This window comes from Leuciscus leuciscus (assembly GCF_965113295.1).
Source record: "Leuciscus leuciscus genome assembly, chromosome: 16".
Taxonomy (NCBI): Eukaryota; Metazoa; Chordata; class Actinopteri; order Cypriniformes; family Leuciscidae; genus Leuciscus; species Leuciscus leuciscus.
The window spans coordinates 13,362,784-13,383,433 of NC_138740.1; the positions used below are offsets into that span (position 1 = coordinate 13,362,784).

At 35.5% G+C, this 20,650-nt stretch overlaps 1 protein-coding gene and 1 long non-coding RNA gene across 2 annotated transcripts; one reads left to right on the top strand and one right to left on the bottom strand.

Annotated features, from left to right (window-relative positions):
- The first annotated feature begins 797 nt into the window (after positions 1–797).
- Positions 798–19,311, top strand: LOC309477386 (uncharacterized protein). The gene is made up of 10 exons (XM_082140645.1): positions 798–951; positions 4,623–4,883; positions 7,651–7,828; positions 9,733–9,969; positions 12,755–12,870; positions 15,435–15,582; positions 15,714–15,766; positions 15,896–15,993; positions 16,090–16,240; positions 16,610–19,311. The coding sequence occupies exons 1-10, from the start codon at positions 931–933 to the stop codon at positions 17,945–17,947; spliced, it is 2,601 nt and encodes an 866-aa protein (XP_081996771.1). The 5' UTR covers positions 798–930; the 3' UTR covers positions 17,948–19,311.
- LOC309477387 lies at positions 6,192–7,644 on the bottom strand. Its single transcript, XR_014198620.1, has 2 exons — positions 6,780–7,644; positions 6,192–6,714 (listed from the first exon to the last, which is right to left on the bottom strand). It is a non-coding gene; the product is annotated as an uncharacterized lncRNA (long non-coding RNA).
- Positions 19,312–20,650: the final 1,339 nt, after the last annotated feature.

Sequence of the window (20,650 nt, forward strand, 5' to 3'; positions counted from 1 at the left end):
CTGCCACAAGACCACGCGGAAATAATCAAATCCTCAATAACATTTATCAGTATTGTAAAGTTTGTATTTGTTGCCCTCCGCTTAAGAAATGAGAGCTGGCCAGTAACTGATATCAAATTGTTAAATAACTTGTAATAATATTAATAAAAAAGACTATTATGAGGATATTTTGTCTTATGTTTTCAGTTTTCTGGTGTCAGCAAGAGCAGGAAAAATGAAATGTCACAGCCATTGTCTCGTGGATCACGTGGACACTCCCCCTGCTGGAGAACAAAATATAACTATTTTGCATTGTTTATTATATAAATATTTTAATATCTTTTAGCCTATACATTTAATAAGTCTCATCTAATAGTTTCAGCAAACGACTGTACTGACCACCAAGACCAGTGTTTACAATCGGAAAATGTACATTTTTTGAGGGAAATTTCATACATATATTATAGACCAGACATTATATTTTTAAACATTTAATTTAAAAAAATAATAACACAAAATATTAAATATGTCACGTCGGACTAGTAATGCAAATCTTTAGAGGGTTCGCTGCTTATTTTATGCATTCAAAATGGGCTATTTTATTGAAGAACAGCACGCATGCTCTGTAGTGTAGGCTACATATGGATTTTGTCTCGAAATGCTGATTTCAAGGCTCCATGTTGAAATTGTGTTGTATTTCGTGATCACTGTTAGTCACTGGGTTAAATTAAACCGCGAGCATGTTTCCACAGGCAATTTTGTGTACAATGCATAACATATATTAAAGTTCTTTTGGCAAATGGAGTTAAGCCACACCTAGATCCTGCCCTATTTTCACAAAAAGGCACAAGCTTTTCTTCAGCTACGTTTATGTGTGTGCCGGTGCTGTTAGTACCCGGCTGTGTAACTTGATAGGGGGCATCGAGAGGGATAAGGGAATGTTGAGTTGCAATGGAGCAGAGTACGATACAGGTAAACTGAATTACAACTTTAAACTGTTACTTTGTTGCAGCTCAAGGCGCTCGGCGCGCGAGCTCGAAATTCGCTTTGTTTTTAAAAATTAAAATCCTATATTTTTTTTACCCGCTGTTCCCGCGACACGTCGTAATATTTGAAGTTCGCTAAAATGCTGAATTGATTCCTATCCAATAAGCCAACGAAGACTTGAAAATATTGCCTCATATTTCGCCGAGAAACTTTTATTTGTTTCGAAATGTATTTGAAATTTCCTCGACGCTGTGTGTTTTTTGTGTGACGATTTATTGTTATATCAAGAGCGCGTGCGTTTGATATTTCGATTTTTTTCGTTAATGATTAATTTCTTTGTGTGTCGTGTTGACTACCTAGATTCTCCCTCTTTTGCCCCCCACCCCCACATTTCACGTTTGCCAAGCAGATTTTGTTTTAATTTCTTTATTAAAAACGATACGAATCGAGCCCACGATTTTAAAGGGAAAGCTGCATTGTTAATATTCACGATCTGTCGACACATTTTTTCGATGAAATCCCGCGAATATTAAGCCTGATTTTAAAATGAAACTTCTAGGAAGAGGTAAACTTGGTGGAGCTGCTGATTTTATTTGAGATTACGAAGTTTTTTCGTCAAACTTAAGTTATTTGATCGTTACACGAGCCGTGATGTTATTATTTTTTTTAAATGTTGTATATTTAAATGTTGTATATTTTATTGTTGTATACAATAACATCGTTTATTTTTTTCCAATGCTTTTAATATTAAGAGATTATTCGTGTTGGCTAGAAATGCTAGGCTACAGCAGTAGCCTACATTTTTGTCATGATATATGAGACTTTTATGTATGTGGCAGTAGGAAGTTGGCTGAAATATGTTGTTTCACATATTGAGTGAATACCAGTATTATTAGCTTCAGAGAGCACCCGGATTGAGGATGTTGTTTATCGCTGTTTTTTTTTATTTTGTTTATTTTTTAAAAATGATTGTTTATAAAATATAATCAATTTTCATCCTCATGATCAGCAACTCTGATACGAGTAATTTTTCATTATGCATGCTAATAAATGTAAAAAAAATTGGGCTCAGTAAAAACTCCAAGGTCATTTTGGTTATTCTTTCAAAGTCTTTCTCAAGCTCTCCATGTAATATTTTCTTGGATTGGGATGAAACACTCACTTAAATGCTCGTTGGAGTATATAAAGTGAAAAGTTGACAGTCACAGACGTGTATTGTGGTTTAACTGTAAGACTAGTTCTCTTTTTTTACCAGTAGGCGCTCGACATGTGGACGCCGAGTGTTGTGGCTTCTGATTGGTTGGTTTTTCGGTGAAAATGTGGGTTACCAGTGGGGGTGGGGCGGGGGTGATTGACCCTCGTGAACGGGTCCTGTGATTGACATGTTGAGTTAAAGTACTGAGTAATGTCATGCACAGGCCACGTTCAAGAGGCAATGTAATATTACTGTGGAAAACAGATGACAAACAATGCTATGCATGTGTGAATTGTCCATTTACAAAATGCATAAGGATAAATTAAATAATTTCCATGTGCATATTGCATTATTTATCATTTTTCACTCATATTTTAATGTCAATATCAATCATGACAATGAAAACAGAAAGATCGCCTATAGTTAAAGAGCTTATTACTTTATGATTTGTCATTGTGGTGTAGACTATGTTTGAAAATAGTTTGTAGTGCTGACATTAATAACTTTTATAGTTTAAGTTAAGATATTAACTTCAAATTGTGTATTTTATCATAGTTAAAAATATAGGCTTTCATCCATACATACACCATACACCCTTGTAAAATATTTGCATTATAACTTTTACTATTTTATTTTATTTGTTTTTATTATTTGTTTATAACTCTTTTCTAATAATACAACAACAATAACATTTCAGTAAGTTATTAAAACAACAAAAATATTGATACTAGTATTAAAACATTTGAAATGTCATTAAAATAACATACTAATACATTTAAACACTATTATACATTCATGCTTTTAACCAAAAACATGTTATCAACTAAATGATCTTCAGTGTGTTAAAGATAAATGAATCAATCTTAATATGTATATACATAGTTCTTTAAATAATTAGTTTTTGTGATATTCAGTATAGCCTCCACATTTATTGTCCATTTGATCTAATATCAAAATATCTATCATCAAATGAATTCATTTTGTTTCAGATAAATGAATTCTCTTTAGCCTTTTGCATTACTTATACCTTTAACTATTTTGTTTTATTTATTTGTAAGTCTCTTTTAGTATGCTAATACAATAACTTTTTAAATAAAATATTACAATAACAATAGTATTAAAAATTTTAATGTTATAAATATAATTTAAATGAATATAGTTAAACACTATTCTACATTCACCAAAAATATGTTATCAACTGAATTATCTTCATTATGTTGAAGATAAAATTAACCAATCTTTATATATATATATATATATATATATATATATATATATATATACACACACAAATAAGTGTTTCAGATAAATGAATTCCCATTAGCTTTTTTGCATTAGAACTTTTACAATTTTATTAGTTTTTATTATTTATTTTTAAAACTCTTTTACAATGCTAATACAACAACAATAACATTTTTCATATATATTTCTTTGAATATCACAAAAAAAAACCATAAAATAATTAGTGTAGCATTCACATTTATTGTCCATTTTTATATTTGATAGCCAAAAAAAACTCTGTGGCATCATCTCTGTGGGATTTTTATGTTTTACTTTCTGCAACTCAAATAATAGAAAAATCTTTGTGTTTTTCCATTGCTATCAGGCCATTCCTAAGTAGATTAATACATTGGAATGTGTTTTCAACCATGGAAACTTTACCAAACGATTCTGAGTGGGTTACGTGAATTAGTTCATGTGTAATTTGCCCCACTCTATAGGATGTTTTTGTCTCTTATGTTTAGCAAAAAAAAAATATCCTGCTAGAAGTCGAGACGTCGAATATTTTTGTCTTAGCGCTCAGCTGATTTGAGAAGACAGCGACGCTGTCATGTGAGTCATGTGAAGGGTGTTTGCATGTGTGTTTTTGAGCTCCGTATGCATACGTTTCCTACCAGAGCTCTGACTGTTATGAAGTGTTTGTGCAACGACAACACTTCTATTTGCTTAAAATATCTGCGCAGGAGCAAATTCCAACTGAAATGAATGAATTGATGAGTTGTTTTTTAACCACAGACTGCTTGTGATCGTGTGTAGGCTAACTTATAATTTTGTGCTCTGACTCATTAAAGAGACGGTTCACCCCCCCAAAAAAATTCGGTCATTATTTACTCAGCCTCAAGTCATTCCAAACCTGTACGAGTTTCTTTCTTCAGAACACAAAAGAAGATATTTTGACTTCCATAGCTTTTTTTTTCTTCCATACTATGGAAGTCAATGGGGTCCATAAACAGTTCGGTTACCCATATTCTGCAAAATATCTTCTTGTGTGTTCAGCAGAAATTTGAATAGAAAATGGCACAATTTTCATTTTTGGCTGAACTATCCCTTTAATACTGAAGGTATTTAAGATGTTTTCTCACAGCTGCACAGGATTGTTTTCTTTCTTTTCTCATATGTGCATTCAGTCGTATGTTCATTCTCTAACCTGTTTTCTTTTGTTCGCTCTTGTCTTGATCAGTGGTTAGGTGCTCCTAGCTGCCTTCGAGGCTCCTTTGCCTTTTATAAGTCAGTGGGTTGCAAGCAGGAATCCGGGGGTGCGACTCGGGTCTGGGAGCTCGGGGAGTTCTACTTCATGCGCTGTGGCCCTCAGGAGCCGGTGTGTATAGCGGAGGTCACATTGCTGTGGGAAGATCAGACGCAGCGCCGCCTGCTGGCCAGTTCTAGACTCTACTTCTTACCTGAGGACACTCCGAAGGGCAGAGCGGTGGAGCATGGAGAGGTGAGAGCGAAGAGGGTGATACAGAAATAACCTGTGGTTAAGGGGGAAGTGTGCGTGAGCGCCACATTAATTACTACGTATTATCAGTTTGAATGTGGATATCCACAACGTTTTGTACATGCATAGTAATTTAACAGATTTTGCAGTTGTGTGTTGTAAACAGTTTTACGTTACCGGATGTGAACCGCGCAACGACTAATTTACGCAATCGACGTAATCGATTACGTCGATTCCAGCTTTTATACATGCACACACACAAACATGCATGTAGTATCAGTGTTGGTTGTAATGCATTTAGTGCTGTGAAATGATTCATCGCATCCAAAATAAAAGTTTGTGTTTACATATATATACATATATATATATATATATATATATATATATATATATATATATATATATATATATATATATATATATATATATATGAATAAAAAAAATTAAATTCATACATTCTCCTTTCACATACATACATTTCTACTCTCACACACACATACATTCTCCTTTCACATACATACATTTCTACTGTCACACACACATACATTCTCCTTTCACATACATACATTTCTACTCTCACACACACATACATTCTCCTTTCACATACATACATTTCTACTGTCACACACATACATTCTCCTTTCACATACATACATTTCTGCTCACACACACATACAATCTCCTTTCACACACACATATATATATATATATATATATATATATATTTTTTTATTTTTTTTTTTTTTTTTTTTTTATTTTTTTATTTATCAATTCATTCCACTTTAAGCAGGAAGTCACACTCAGACCAGGAAATACATATGCAAGACTTGCTCAGCTCTTCATCACAACTTTACAATGATTCTATTCAAAGTAATCTTGTTTTCTTTTCAAGTACAGTTTTTACTTTTTGGAGTAAGTAGCAATGAAAATGAAATCAGAATATTTTTTTAATAATGTGCTGGAATGTACTGACCAAATGCAAAGAGAAACAGATTATTGTGTGCATGATAGGCTGCATTGAGAACTCTGTGATCACATTCAAACTCTATGTGGATTTCGGTCAGTCTCAAGATTTGTTGAGGATTCAAGAAATAGAGTAGCAGTAAATACATTGTTTACACACTTCATATTTATTCCATAACTTCAAATCAAGACATGACCAAGTCGTCTTCACTAGGTGCTTACTGGGTCACTCAAGACTTATAAGTGTTTTTATTTATTTATTGAGAGGCAAAGTTCCTTTATGTCTCTCGTGTCAAGTTATTTGACTGTCAAATATATTCTTATATTCATATACTGTACATTTTGTACATAACATTGCTAGAAAACGCTTTTATTCAGAAACATGTTTACATGGAATATTTCAGAATGTATCACCTGAATGTATTTCAGATTTTCTATCTTATGTCAAATTGAAATGTTTTATATAATAATAACATTTTTATGGATTATGATATTGACCTTGTGTTTGCCATGTAAATAGCCTCGATGATACATGCCGTTAAATTGAATAAACAAACATCAATATTTAACGTTTAAAATTAAAATATGTTTCTAATGTAACCTTCTTCCTTTAAATACTCAATACAAGAATTAATGATGGAATTTTATGTTATTTATTTGATAGAATTTTTAGGGTAAGTCCTTACTGAAGTAAAAAAAGAAAGAAAATAATAACAAAAATATGTGAATTTTTGTTATTTTCAGCTTTGTTTTATTATTTTCAACTTTGATAATAAGAACCTTTAATAATTGTGCACCAATAATTATGACTGAGCACCGAATCTGCATATTAGAATGATTTATAAAATATCATAAGAACTGTTACCAAAGGCTTTTTTTTTTTTTTTGCCAAGTAGTTTACAATCCAGTGATGGACAATAAACACATGTACTCTACAAGACTTTAAGAAAAGGTTCTGTAAAAATTATTATTGGTGCCTTAATTATTTAAAACATTAATAGATGTATAGAAATTATGTGATAATACTTATTAGGAACGTGCATCCACACATCACAGCTTTATGTAACTTTAAGTGTTTTCTCTTGAATGTGGCCTGAGAATGACATACAAAAGAGAATGTAAATCAAATCCCTCTTTCTGTGGTATACAACTGAAAAACTGCTGTTAAATGATTAACTAGCAATATTTTTAGTAACAGAATGATTGAAGGGGCTCTTATTACTCTAAACATAGAATGAAGAAGAGTTTTTGAATTAGTAATGAACATAAACTAGTTCTTTTTTAGTTTATTTAGGAGAATCCAGTCATATGCGGACCACAGCTTTCAAGACTCCTCTCAGATTCTTTCATCTGAAGTTGAAAGATACTCATTCATTTGCTGTAAGAAGCAGTCATGGCTAAACTAGACAGCATTTTAAACAATGTCCCTTGTAATGTTTTACTTCTTCATAATGTGTTTAGAACAAAAGGCCATTTTGTAGCAAAATAAATGAGTAAGGAGAAATACTAAAGCTTTTCAGGGTTTTCATTGTATACAATAGAATGTCGCATAGATAAGCATCTAAATGTCAACTGGGCTTTTACGCCTCTTTTTCTTTTAAAGCAGTTGGTTGGTTGTTTTTGCCTGAGGTTATGCGTCTCTTGTTAACTAGCATAGGAAAAAGGGAGAGGCTTCTCTAGCATTCACTAAAGGTGTTAACATACTTCAGGCCATTAAGCCAAACCAGATCCTGCCTGTAAGCTCATGTGAAGGTATGAGATGCGTCGTTTCGTCCTGTAGACGTTTACTTTGCATTTCTTTGCACAGGATGAAGTCCTCGCTGTATCAAAAAAGATTGTAGTCAGAGTGGAGGATCTGGTGAAGTGGACTTGTCAGGAACCGCCACAGTGGAAGCACAGCAGTCCAAACGTTCACGAGCCTCTGATAGGGTCTGATGGCTCACAAGATGCTAGTTCTCCACAGGAAGGAAAAACGGAGAGTGACGGTGAGTAATGAAAAATCCTTAACTGCATTTTTGTTTCTTTAAAAAAGAAAGTTCGATACAATGTACTCATTGTGTTAATGTTGTATTGCAAAACACTTGCTGATATTGAGGTGGGATATGGGTAAGGTTAGGACAGGTTTGGTGGTATGGCTAGGTTTAATGGTGGGTTAAGGGGTCAACAGTGTAATTCTAGATGTAAATACATGCAGGTGTTTTTAAAATATAAGTGCAATGTAAAAACATGCATGTACACTAAGTGCACTGCATCAAATTATTAACAGGGTTCCCATGGGTCCTTGAAATCCTTGAAAGTTTGTGAATCTGGAAAAAAAAAATTCAAGGCCCTGGAAAGTTTTGGGAAATAAATATGCATAGATACATGTCCTTGAATGTGCTTGAATTTATTTTGTTCAAGAAGTTTTCTAGAAAAAAAATCCATATTATTCCCTCCGGTCGGATGAAAGTGTTATTTCGCCAACACTTCTTGCCTATGCACACTAGCTTGCTTGATTTACTTTAGTTACGCGCATTTACGCATTACGTTAAGTGTTTCCCACGTGAGGTACTTTGTGTTGTACGTTGCCATGACGTTCACGCGCACACAAAACTACTACGATGGTACCTCAACGTTAGTTGTTGAACACAACAAATGTGTCCTCATATTAAGTCCTTGAATTTAAGGGTATTGTACCTGGAAAGTCCTTGAAAGGTTCTTGAATTTGAAGTTAACCAAGGTGTGGGAACCCTGTATTAATTTAAATGTTATTACATAGTAGTTAAAGACACTTAATATAAAGTGGGTCCTTTATCAGCTTGGCTCATGAATATTAATTGTGTTGTCTTGTAATTAATATTCAACAGGCCCAGGTGTCTTACCTTATTTGTTGAGCGGCAGATAGACATGAATGTTGACAGAAATGTTTCATTTTATGTATTTTGTTTACTCTTGATGAAGAATTATTGACACGTAAATTTTTTATCGTTTTCTGTTATATTGAGTTTCTTTATATATATATATATATATATATATATATATATATATATATATATATATAATATTTTGATTGAATTAGCTTTGAATTATTTTATTAATTGTGTGCTTTTGTCATTTATTATTATTATTATTATTTTTATATTTATATTCACCCTTAATTCTTTATTTCAGTTTTATTTAGCTTAAGTTGAAGAATGAAAATCATGGGAGTTTTCATTTGTTTTAGTTTTTTTCCTTTTTAAGTTTTTCATCCAAATTTTTGTTTTATCTCAGCTTTATTTCAATTAACCAACAATTTTGAATAGTTTTAGTTTTGGTTAATAACTGCAAAATCGCTAAGTACATCTTGTCTTATTTTCTTATGAAACTTGTGTTGTTTGAGTTAGGCTTTTGTCAGGAAGTGAATAAAGAGGAAGGCTTGTGAAATTGTCCATTGTGTCTGTTTTTCAGCCTAAAGGCAACTCAACGCACGTCACATTATAGTTAAGTATAAGTAAGAGTGAAATGTGTGAATAGGAACTTGTAGGCAGCATTTTGTGAGATTGTGATAGAATAGAAATGACATTTTAAAAGTTTACTATTTTTAAAATAAAAACAGAGAACTACTTTTAATTTCAGGGGGGACCCGAAAGGGAATCATTCAGATTATTGTGATTCATCTTACAAAAATGTAAAATTGCCTTATTCATAATATTTTGCAAACAGAACCCTGGAGTGTGATAATAATGTCGGGCCCAGGGATTGTAGCTAATACTGAATGAGTATATTTTCTATTTAAATATATCGTTTTTGGGGTTTTTTTTGCACGTGAGCATTAAAGCTGTTGTGAGGGTGTTGACACTGGTACTGATCATTATTTGAACATAGGCTAATGTATGGACTGACTCTTGTGTTTTGTGTTCTCTTTCAGACGAGTCTCTAGAAGTACAGCAGAAGGTGAAGGTCCTCAGTTACCCCCAGTACTGCCGCTTCCGTTCCCTTCAAAGCCGCGTCCCGGATCAGGCTAGCTGCCCTGGTCTGCAGGACCCCCATCTGCTGGCTCTGGGGGGAATAAAAGTGGCCCTCCAAAACACACGAGTCCTCTACTGTCGGGATACCTTCAACCACCCTACTCTAGACAGCAATGCTAGTATACTGACACAGCTCGGTGAGTAATACACTCTTGCTGGATTGTGACAGGGCTAGGTTAAAAATATTGATTTCTCGATTTTATTCAACTCTCATTTGAATGAACCCCAAGAATTAGGGATGCACCGAAATTTTGGCCTCCGAAAATGCGTGTCTGTAAAGATAAACAGAACAGAGTCTGTCACGGACCCATTTTTAACCGTGCCCCGATTAATCGAGATCGAATGAAATGAAATCGAATCTCAAGCTTGTGAGTCTTAATCGAATCATAACATTTTGTGTCAATACCCAGCCCTATTATCCATAAACGTTGCTGTGATGTGGCAGGCTAATTCAGTTGTCAAACATGTAGACAGTTAACTCAATTAAAGACAACCAGATCAATTAGATCAATTGGATGGTAAAACACAGTGTACATCCTAGGTAAAAGGCTGATTTGTGAGTTTTTGGGTTGTCAAAAGTACCGGTACTTCAGTACTAAGTCGTTACTTAAACTTTAAAAGCATAACGGCACCAGCCTTTCTGCAGTACCAGCAGAACCAAGCACCGAGTCAATCCGTTACCCCCGATAGGGGGCCGCTTTCAAACGCTTCCATGCATATTTGTGTAAGCGCTCTGGTAAGACCGGAGTAAGTCTATTTACAATGTGCTTTTGCAGTATTGAACTTTTTAGCCAATCACAGACACATTTGTTGAGTGCATGAACGTAATGGGCTTAGACAGAATAAGTTAGTTAGTATGGCTCAATACGCCAGAGTTTGCACAGTGTGTCCTCCAACCACCAAAGTATAAAGATGCTGTAAATAACAGATTAATTGTGCAATATAGACTGCAGTCCGTGAGCTTGCGCTGTGGCTGAACTGAAGAGATATCAGTTTCACTGATTATAAAGGAAGAGCTCTTTGTTCGCTTTCTGTACATAACCCATTCATAATTTTTCATGCTGCTAAGTACACACTGCAAAGCATAATAAAATGCGGGACTGAATTTGAAATTGGGATTTTTGACAACAGATTGTACAAAAAAACAATCTGGCATGTCAAAATAGATCGGTGCATAAGTTTTAGTGTCAGTCCAGTAGACCTGCTACTTGTTCTGTTACCTGGAAAGTGTCTTAATTTTTAAATGTATTACTAACTTTTAAATAAAACATTTTTTTGGTGCAATGTTTATTTAACTGAACAATACTTGAAGGCTACATACTAATGTTTTAATAAGGCATGCACCAATGAATCAGCCAATAATCGGTATCGGCCGATAAATAAACTATTTTATCCATTGGCCAAATTTAGAGCTGTTAAAGAAAGTTAACGCATTAACAGTTTAAAAGAACGCAACGTTAAATCAGGCTCTGTCTGACCCTATGAATCACCCGTAGTTCAAGCCAGGGTTGCCAGGTCCACTGTTTTTTAATCGCTTTGTGCTTTATTTCTGATTAGAAAAGTCTCAGCTTTAATATGATGTCCTTTTTATCATGAAATAAAAAAATTATTGGCGTTTCGATGCTCTTAAATGTGAAGTTTCAGATCCCTGTTGTGAAGTTACAGATCCCTGTTGCGTAGTTGATGCACGTCATGTCTTCCTCTATAATATATATATATATAGAGCGAAATGGAACAAATGAAAAGACCATGAACATCAAAAGGCATGTTGAACGATAAAGTGCAACTTACCACTCTAGTAATCGCTCTTGTGTTTCAACCTTGGAAAGAAGTAAATAAAACAGCTTGTGAACAATGCCACTTAATGTTCCGTTAACCTCAGGAAAGTTGGCTAATGTTCACAGTTCATTAGTAAGCTATAAAAAAACACTAGAGAGGCGCTTATTTACTGTATGTTTTAATAAATTAGTCATGAAGACATGTTTATGAAAACTACCTTATGTGTAAGTGAGCTGGAGCTTATTTACTGTTAATTATACATGTGTTTGAATAAATTAGTCATGAGACGCATGTTTATGAAAACTACCTTGCAACAGAGCTGTATACAAGCATTTCAGTTTTTATTTTAGTGTAATTGTTATATCTGGAAATGCATTTCAGTTGAATATAATATTTGAACTTCTAATATTACAGTAATCTACCGTTATGAGAGGGTTCCCTGTATAGTTTACAGCATTAGTTGCGAGAGCTTTTTTTTTTTTTTTTTTAAATCAAACTATCGGTATTGGCAGATAAAATCTAAATCGGTATCGGCAGATAAAGTTAGTATCGGTGCATCTCTAGTTTCAATGTATTATTTACTTAGCATTCAAAATTAACCAATTTCATGTATTAAAGATATTTAATATTTTTAATTTTCAAAAAGTTCTTCAAAAAATATTTAAACAAAGTCACAATGGTTTTTGCTCTAGTATTAAAATTGGTGCAAAAAAAACTTGAAATTTGACTAGTATTGGTATTGTGACAACCCTACAAATACAATATTTACTGAACTGAGAAATACTTAAAGGCTACCTGCTCTTTTTTTAAAATGTAATTCATTCACATTAATATTTAACTAGAAAGGAGTGCGTTAAATATTGTATTAGTTTGTACTTTATTAACATTGAGAGAAATGGATTTTCACTTGTGGTATTCATGTAGAAAACCCTAATATGTAGTTTGTATTCTCTTACAGTATTTTAACTCAAACAAATGGCTGTTTTATTAGTTGTATTTCATTGTACTAATGGCACTACACACTACAGGAAAGAATCAAATGGGACTGTTCACTTTGTTTTGTAAAATTATTTTGCATGTTATGACAAAAAGCTAAAAAAGTGAAGTACTGTTGACTAAAGATGATATATGTTTCTGTCCCAGGATGCTCTTCTCTCAGTCTGAAGGGGAGACCTCGTAAAAGAAAGGGCAGGGATGGCCAAGGATCCGATCAGCTAAACAATAACAATTTATCAGAGTCATGGATGGAAAGAATGAAGGTATGCTGTGGAGTTTGCTACTCGATTTGTTCTATAGACTTGTTTATGAATACAGATCTGATGACCAAACAGGATGTTTTAAGATGTTGAACAAATAGTGAAGAATACTGTGATGTCGCTGAGTGCTTCCTGTTTTGTTTTAACTTTGAGATCTTGACTTCCTTTCACACCATTTGTGACACTGTTTGCCAATTTTATCATAATTTTAGGTTTAAAAAAAAACTGAACTTGGGTAAAAATGTATATTATATTCTATGAAAGAGTTAAAAGCCATTTAATAAACAATCCTGATCATAGATTAATCAACATTACAACAATTGAAAATAAAAAATATACAAGGCTGATAATACTGTATTAAATATACTTTATTTGAGAACACTGCGGTTTTCCATACTTCTAACTACAATATCCAATATTAAATATTGTAAGGTGAGTTGCTAGTTAGCCAGGGTTGGCAACTTGAGTTTAGTTTGGAGCGAGAATTATTGTTTTATTATTATTTATTTATTATTATTTATTTATTATTTTTAAATATATACATATATTTATTAAATAATAATAATTATTATTATTAATATAGAATTGGAGAATTATTGGGGTTTGTATTGTTGTAAAAATAAAAATATTAAATTAATGAATGTTAATTATTAAAATATTAAATTATTAAAAAAAATTATGCCCCAAAAAATCTAAATGTGTATAGTCAAAACATTCGCCAAGTAAACAGAATTTCGTTAAGTTAAGTTACAACATGTTACAATGTTTACATGGTACAATAACTGGTAGCCTACTGTTTTTTTGTTTTAGTGCTTAAAACGAATTTCACGAATTCAATTCATAAGCTTGCGATACGATTCTGATCTTGAGTCAATATCGATTCAATTGGATAAATATCAGGTACAGTAGCTACATGTTCATTTTTCTCAAGGAAAAAATCTCTTAACTAATGCTTTAAACAAACATGCATTGCCTGCAAATATTTTTTTCTTACACTTAAAAAGCGATTTACACCTTTACAAATCTTCTTGCGCATGCAAATTTAATTTACGCTTGCAGACTTATGTACACTTTCACAAATCTTACCCTGCGTATGCGATTCTTTATGGCATCATATTACTTCATAGCAGAGTAGACCTCCTGGGAAAACTAGGTTTCTGCTGGAAGAGGTGTTAGTGAGGCCAGTAGGGGGCGCTGCTCACCCTGGGGTCTGTGTTGGTCCTAACGCCCCAGTATAGTGATGGGGACACTATACTGTCAAAAAGATCGGATGAAACGTTAAACTGCCCAAATTTGCCCATTGGCTTCTGTTCATTATGGCCTCCTAATTATCTCCACATAAACCAATTGGCTTCATCACTGTCTCCTCTCCACCAATAAGCTGGTGTGTGGTGGGCGTTCTGGTGCAATATGGCTGCCGTCGCATCATCCAGGTACATTGGTGATGGTTGAGGAGATTTCCCCTTCTATGTAAAGGTGCTTTGAGTACCCAGAAAAGCACTATATAAATGTAAAAATATTATTATTATTACAGGGAGCCCTGTCAGCTGTAATGACATGGCTTTTAATGGTGAGACTTTTGTCTTTGTAATCCACTCTCAAAAGTTATATATTAATGTGGATTTAGATTTATCGGCCAATATATAATTGATCAGCTTTCAAATATAAAGAATTATTGGTTATCGGTATCGGCAAAAAATGTCAAATCGGTGCATCCCTAGTTACCGTGTAAATATGCTTTGTGTACAAATACTACATTTCTCAATGCAGTCTAAACATCTTCGGTGATTGTCGTGCAGGTGGGGGTCAGCAGCTTATATACAGTGACCCTGGCATGGTTTGGGGAAAACGTGATTGGTACAGACTGGTCCAATCAAGAGGTTGCAGGTCTTCATTGGTTTGATTAAAACCCATACCTTGTCAACACATGTGTTCGACTTCATGCAGTGCTCTCACGACTCTTGATGTCATACGCCAAACAGTATGTGCAGCACACTGACTTTTTTAATTTGGCGTGAGATTTACTTGGGCAGCGTGAGACAGAGCCTGAAAGCTTGTGTCACGCCAAATGTGTGAGAGTTGGCAACCCTGAGTTTAGCCAATGTTAGCTAACATTCCCTATCCCGCTAGCTAGCTGGCCTGCAAAACTTCAAAACAGCTCTGCTTGCTGGGTAGATTTAAAATAATTGCCTTTTCTTAGCAACTTCAAGCTCATGGCTCATCTTTAAAAGTTTTGAATCGGATTTTAACATCCAAAACTTGATTGGTGCGGTCACATTTACCACTTTTGATTGAATTTGTTGGGGGCAAAATCCAGACATTTTAATGGAAATCCAGGTGGACATGCGGATTTTCCGCGTTCACCAGGAGGAAGTTGCTCAGTCTGAGTGACTTCTGCACGAGCTGTGATTTCATACATCGCTACACTATTGATAGGCAATGTACCTTTTATTTGCTCTCAAAATTTTCCAATGTGAATGTACATGCCTTAATGTTTCGATCTGTTGCTATTAATTTGTTATTGTTGAAAAGATCGTCTAATGTGTTGTAACTTTTTTTTCCTGTAGGAGAATGTGATGGGCAGTGTGGAGATGCATTGGGATGGGAACTGGCTCCCACATCCAGAAGAGCAGCTCTTCCTGGATCAGCTATTTATCTTTATGGAGCGGAGGGGTTCCCCTATAAGCAAAGTTCCCAACCTGGGTTTCAAAAAGAGTATGTATGCATGACTGCTTTTACATGTGAAACAAATTAAGCACCAGTCACTCACTAGAATAATTTCTCTGTAGTTTTTTTTTCCACCTTAACTTATTAATTAACCAAGCCGTTTTCTTGTTTGCCCACAGTTGACCTTTTCCTCATGTATTCAGTTGTAAAAAGACTGGGGGGATATGAGAGGGTAAGTTTGTCATGTCGTTTCATTACTTGGCCCTGCTGAGTAAGCTGTAATCCATCATAATGGAATGAAAGCATTAGCGGTGAGCTCAGTAGTGTGAGTCAGAACCATTGTCCTCCCCATCGCCTGCAGGTGACATCGCACCGTTTGTGGAAGACCGTGTACAATGAGTTGGGTGGAAGCCCAGGCAGCACCAGCGCTGCCACCTGCACAAGGAGGCATTATGAAAGGTGAGCGTGAAGCTCTGATTACAGCAACAATTAATTCCTGCTGCTTCAGAGGGCTTTTCTCATCTAACTGAATGCCCACTTTCAATCAAATTCTAGGCTGATGCTCCCTTATGAACTGTATGTAAGGGGAGAAAACCCAGAACTTGGCAAGCCCAGAGCTACATCTTTCTCACCCACTACCATCAAAAAGACTGTACGGGGCAGAGGGGTGTCAAACAGCCCAAAAAAGAATGCAGTTACAAACCAGGTGCGGGTTTTATTTTCTATAGCACTAGAAAAGAGAAATGCTGACCTTTTTTTGTTCCGTATATGCAAGATCTCTCAATAAGATGAGTTAAACATAATATTTAGTCCATATTAGATCTGATTATGGTTTAAGAACCATGCTTTGTTCATACATGCCATTTGTCTGATATAAATTATGCCACACTATTGTAGAAAACCTCAAACAAAGCTCCAGAAGGTTTGAGGTCACACATTTTGGTAAATCCAGTGATTTCTTTATTCTCAAAAACGCTTGCTGTATCATCCTGGTACTTCGTAAGCTTAGTTTTCAGACCGACTAATAAAATGAGCATAACTAAGATTACCTTTCTTTGCCCTACTACTTTTTTAGGCCTCACCGCCAGATGGTGTTGTTGTTGTTGTACGGAAAAGAGGAAGACCACCTGGAAAACGCAATGCTAAAGTTCTGGCCAGAGGCAGAGTTGGAAGACCGCCCTTGCATCCCAAACCTCCCTCAGAGCAACCAGAAAGACCCCATCAGGAAATCGTGCAGCCATTGACTATTTTTCAAGAACTGAAGCTCACCAACCATCCTCATGGCCAAGGTCTGGCCCTTGTACCCTCTAATACGGTGCTCCACCAACCCGTACTGGGACGAGATGTGAAGACGGAGATTGTAGAACCTCAAGCGCCCTCTTTTCTGTCGGTTCCTTGCAAGTTGCTGGCAGGTGGTTCCCTTGAAGGATTCAGTCCCACTAAAGGACTGTGTCCTTTGGACCTCTTTAGAGCCCGTCTCGGCCTCAATGGAGTGAGTGCTCATGAGGTAACTCCTCAAGATTCTTCTACGCCCCACCAGACAATTATGGTCCATCAGCCCAAAGTCAGTACACCCGAGACCCCTGAGAGTCTCCAGCACCAGTGTTCAGGGTGTAGTTTGGATGCCTCGTCCCAAAACGGAGGACTGGCCATGACCAGAGCTCCCCTGCCCCCTCTTAGGATCCTTCCGCTTGACATCGGCTGTAGCCTACAGTTGCGTCAACTGATGCGCACCCGTCTTGGCTCGACACACATGAACACCTTCACCAAGAGACTTTCCGAAGTTCTGGCTCAGGATCTTGGCAAGACCTCCCAACCCAACGGCAGTGCACCTCAAGATCAATCCCTTCCACTGAACCTGAGCAAGAGAGCCATTTCCAAGAGGTCTTCTGGAGACATGGAGTTCACAGAACTGCAAGGTCGGGATGTCCAGTCTATGACCAAGAGACCAAAGGTGGAAACTGAGGATCTCGAAGCATCTCTAAAGTGGAATGGCATGTCCTTTCTGGTGCCTTTGAACCAAGATGAGCCAGCTGATCTTAGCTCTCCTAGCAGGGCCAGAGCTTTAGTTCAGGACAGGACCAATGTGGCTTTGACTCTTCCCGAAGCCACTTGTTTCTCTTTAGTGCCCAAATTGGATGTCCCCCTTGAAAATCCCTACAGTATTGGTGCTTCCCCAGACTCTCTACCTTGTATTTATCACATGAATCAAGGGGAAGACAAGACCAGCGTAAGCACAGTGACAGTTAAGAAAGAACCAGAGAGCGCATCTCTGGATCCAAATCTAGAACCTCAATCAAACAGTGACCTCTACTCGCAGCGTGTACCTACTGATGATCTCAAAGAGTCGGATGCAGTTTCCTCTCTCAAAGTACTCTCTAGTTCCCTCCTTTCAAAGCCATCAAGCTGTTAGCATGCAGGCATGGGAGCGTTACTAACTCTTGCATACTTTATCACTCCTCTCTGCTCTGCCTTTCCTGCAAACACGTTTGTGTTGTGTATGATCAAAGAGACAGTTCTGCAGATGCATTGCTATCTGCTAATTACCTGCTTTTAAAACACTACTAAACTTTGAACTGATGCAGGTGGCCATGGGTTTTTACCAAAGATAAGGTGCCTTGAACTTGATTATTCTATATTTTAGTACTTTTTAAGTTGAAACATATGCTGTAGATAGTGGATCATCAAGTGGCCAGCCAATAAAGGACATTTAATATGACTTATGGAGCATTTGATTTCTTTTAAAAAAATACAGGTATTTAAGAAAAACATGGACACAGAATCTGGGTCTGGTTACTGTTGGATCCAGATATCAAAAACATTGGGACATCATTGCAGAAGATTTGGTCAGCTACTGTACTTTTTCCTTAGGCATAAATTGCTTTGTTTATAAATGGTAATTTGCTTTTATTTTATGATAAAGCAGTGTCATTTGTGGGTGTAGGTCATACTCTCAGTTATTATTTATGTTTTACACCTTTATAGGTTCTTCTTTACTGTTCTTAGGCAGTGTGAATTATTATTATTATTATTATTATTTCTTTTTCTTTTTTTCTCTCTTCTCTTTGTGTATTTGTTGAACCTTGCTATTTAAGAAATGGGCTCCATATGACCTCTGTGCTGGATCTTATCATTATTTTCCCTAGCTACTCCTTTTAGAAACAATGTACTGTATTGTGCAAATGGTATGCATATTTTGGGTCCCAATGCAAATTTTCATTTTTGTTTTTCTTTTATCATTTAAAAATGCATTTTAATAACATATAGTCATATATTGTAGTTAATTACTATTTGTGTTCCTGATAAACCATCGAATGGTTTACCATAGACATCATTGATATGTGTTTACAGAGAGACTGATGTAGAACTGCCTGTTGTGAGAAAATGGGTTACTTAATTTGCTTTTCACTCCTCCTAGACCGACCTCTTGATGCAATGTATTTCACAGGTTTACAGATGACAAATTATATTTAATAATTTTCACTCGGTTTGCTAATGATTAATTACTTGTGTAAAACACATTTGTATGATCATTCTTTATTATTCTGTTGGTTGTATTTTTCTTTCATTTAATTTCTGTACTTGAAAGGCAGCCAAACAGAATGCTAATCCCTATTTAATGTTCTATAAACTGTTGTAATACCACCAGGTTAAAAAAATTATAATTCTTTTCTTATTTTGCATGCTATGCTAATGGAACATGGACTCTGTGACAGATTGTCACTGCAGACATGTTTAAACACTGAATATTTATAATAAAAAAAATATGTACTTGCATGCTGTTATTTTAATTGCTGAAAGGTTCTTACACTTTAAAGAGATCACAATTTATTATTTTACTGTAGTAACTATAGCTATTGTAAAATAAATTGTGATCTTTAAAGTGGCAGAAGCTTTGTCATTTCATTTTATTTATTTATTTATTTGACAGTGGGGGCTAAATAGATGGTCATTCATGTAAAAAATTATTTTAGTGAGGGCTAATGTGTTCAGTGGATTGTAGCCTACTTTTGTTAAAAACATTTCGATTTATTCAACTGACAAAACACCTTTCCAAAAAACTTAAGATAGAGGTGTGAGCTTTGAAAATTGGATGTGATCTAGTACCTTTTATACAGCGCATGAAGACCGTAAATCTCTCCCTCACAGCCTTGCTTTAATTTGCGTAAAATTCAATATGGCTTCTTGCCCATTTAAGGTCTACTGCGGGATTTATGGTAGTAACAAACTGCATTAACTACAGTGTATGGTAATTTTTGAAAGGGGGGGCACTCTCAACTTTCTGTTGCAGCAGCCTGTGGCCACCAGGGTGCGATATCATCTTGTGTTTAAAGGCTATCCAATAACCTCTTACCAATATTGAACTTCCAAACATAAAGATTAACACATTTTCAGGCTTAATCAACATTTGCTACAAAGCTGATTTGTCCTTTGGGATTTGCTATAGATTCCTAGACCAGTCCCTAGAATCAAACTAGTCAAATTTGACTGTCAATCTAGAAAGTACTTCAGATAAGACAAAGTACTAGACGCAGTCTTTCATGAGAGGATTTTTGTTGTAGGACTGAATAAATTGCATGGTTCCCCTCCCCTCTCCTTTAATTTTTTGGACATAACCCACGGGTCTTTCCGCTGGTCAGGCTCTTTGTTTTAACTTAAAAGGCTCTCCATGGGTCTTGCTTTCATATGTCTGGTATGTGGATTGTATTTTCACAGAGCTGCTGTGCTGGTTTAACCCTTTACAACCATCTAACATATTACTAACTCTTACTTTCAAATATTTGAAATCCAAACTAAATGGCGAACATGAAAGTATTTGCATGCACAAAGACTTTAAGGTAGTCTTTTCTTCCTTATTGTGACGTATATCAAGAGTAAGCAGCTTCTTGAACAAGGAAAAATGTAGGGTGGGACTTGATTTGTCCAAGGGGAATTGATTGGATGGATGTGGTTTATTACTGTGATCTCATGTGAGTGACAGGATGTCCCGCCCTTGTGTCATACGTCATCAAAGGAGAAAAGAGATGTCCCTGCAAGTGAGGGGGGAAGTTAATTTAATCGAAAATTGAGATGACATTAATTGAAAAAGAATGTGCACAGATACAGTACTTGCAGG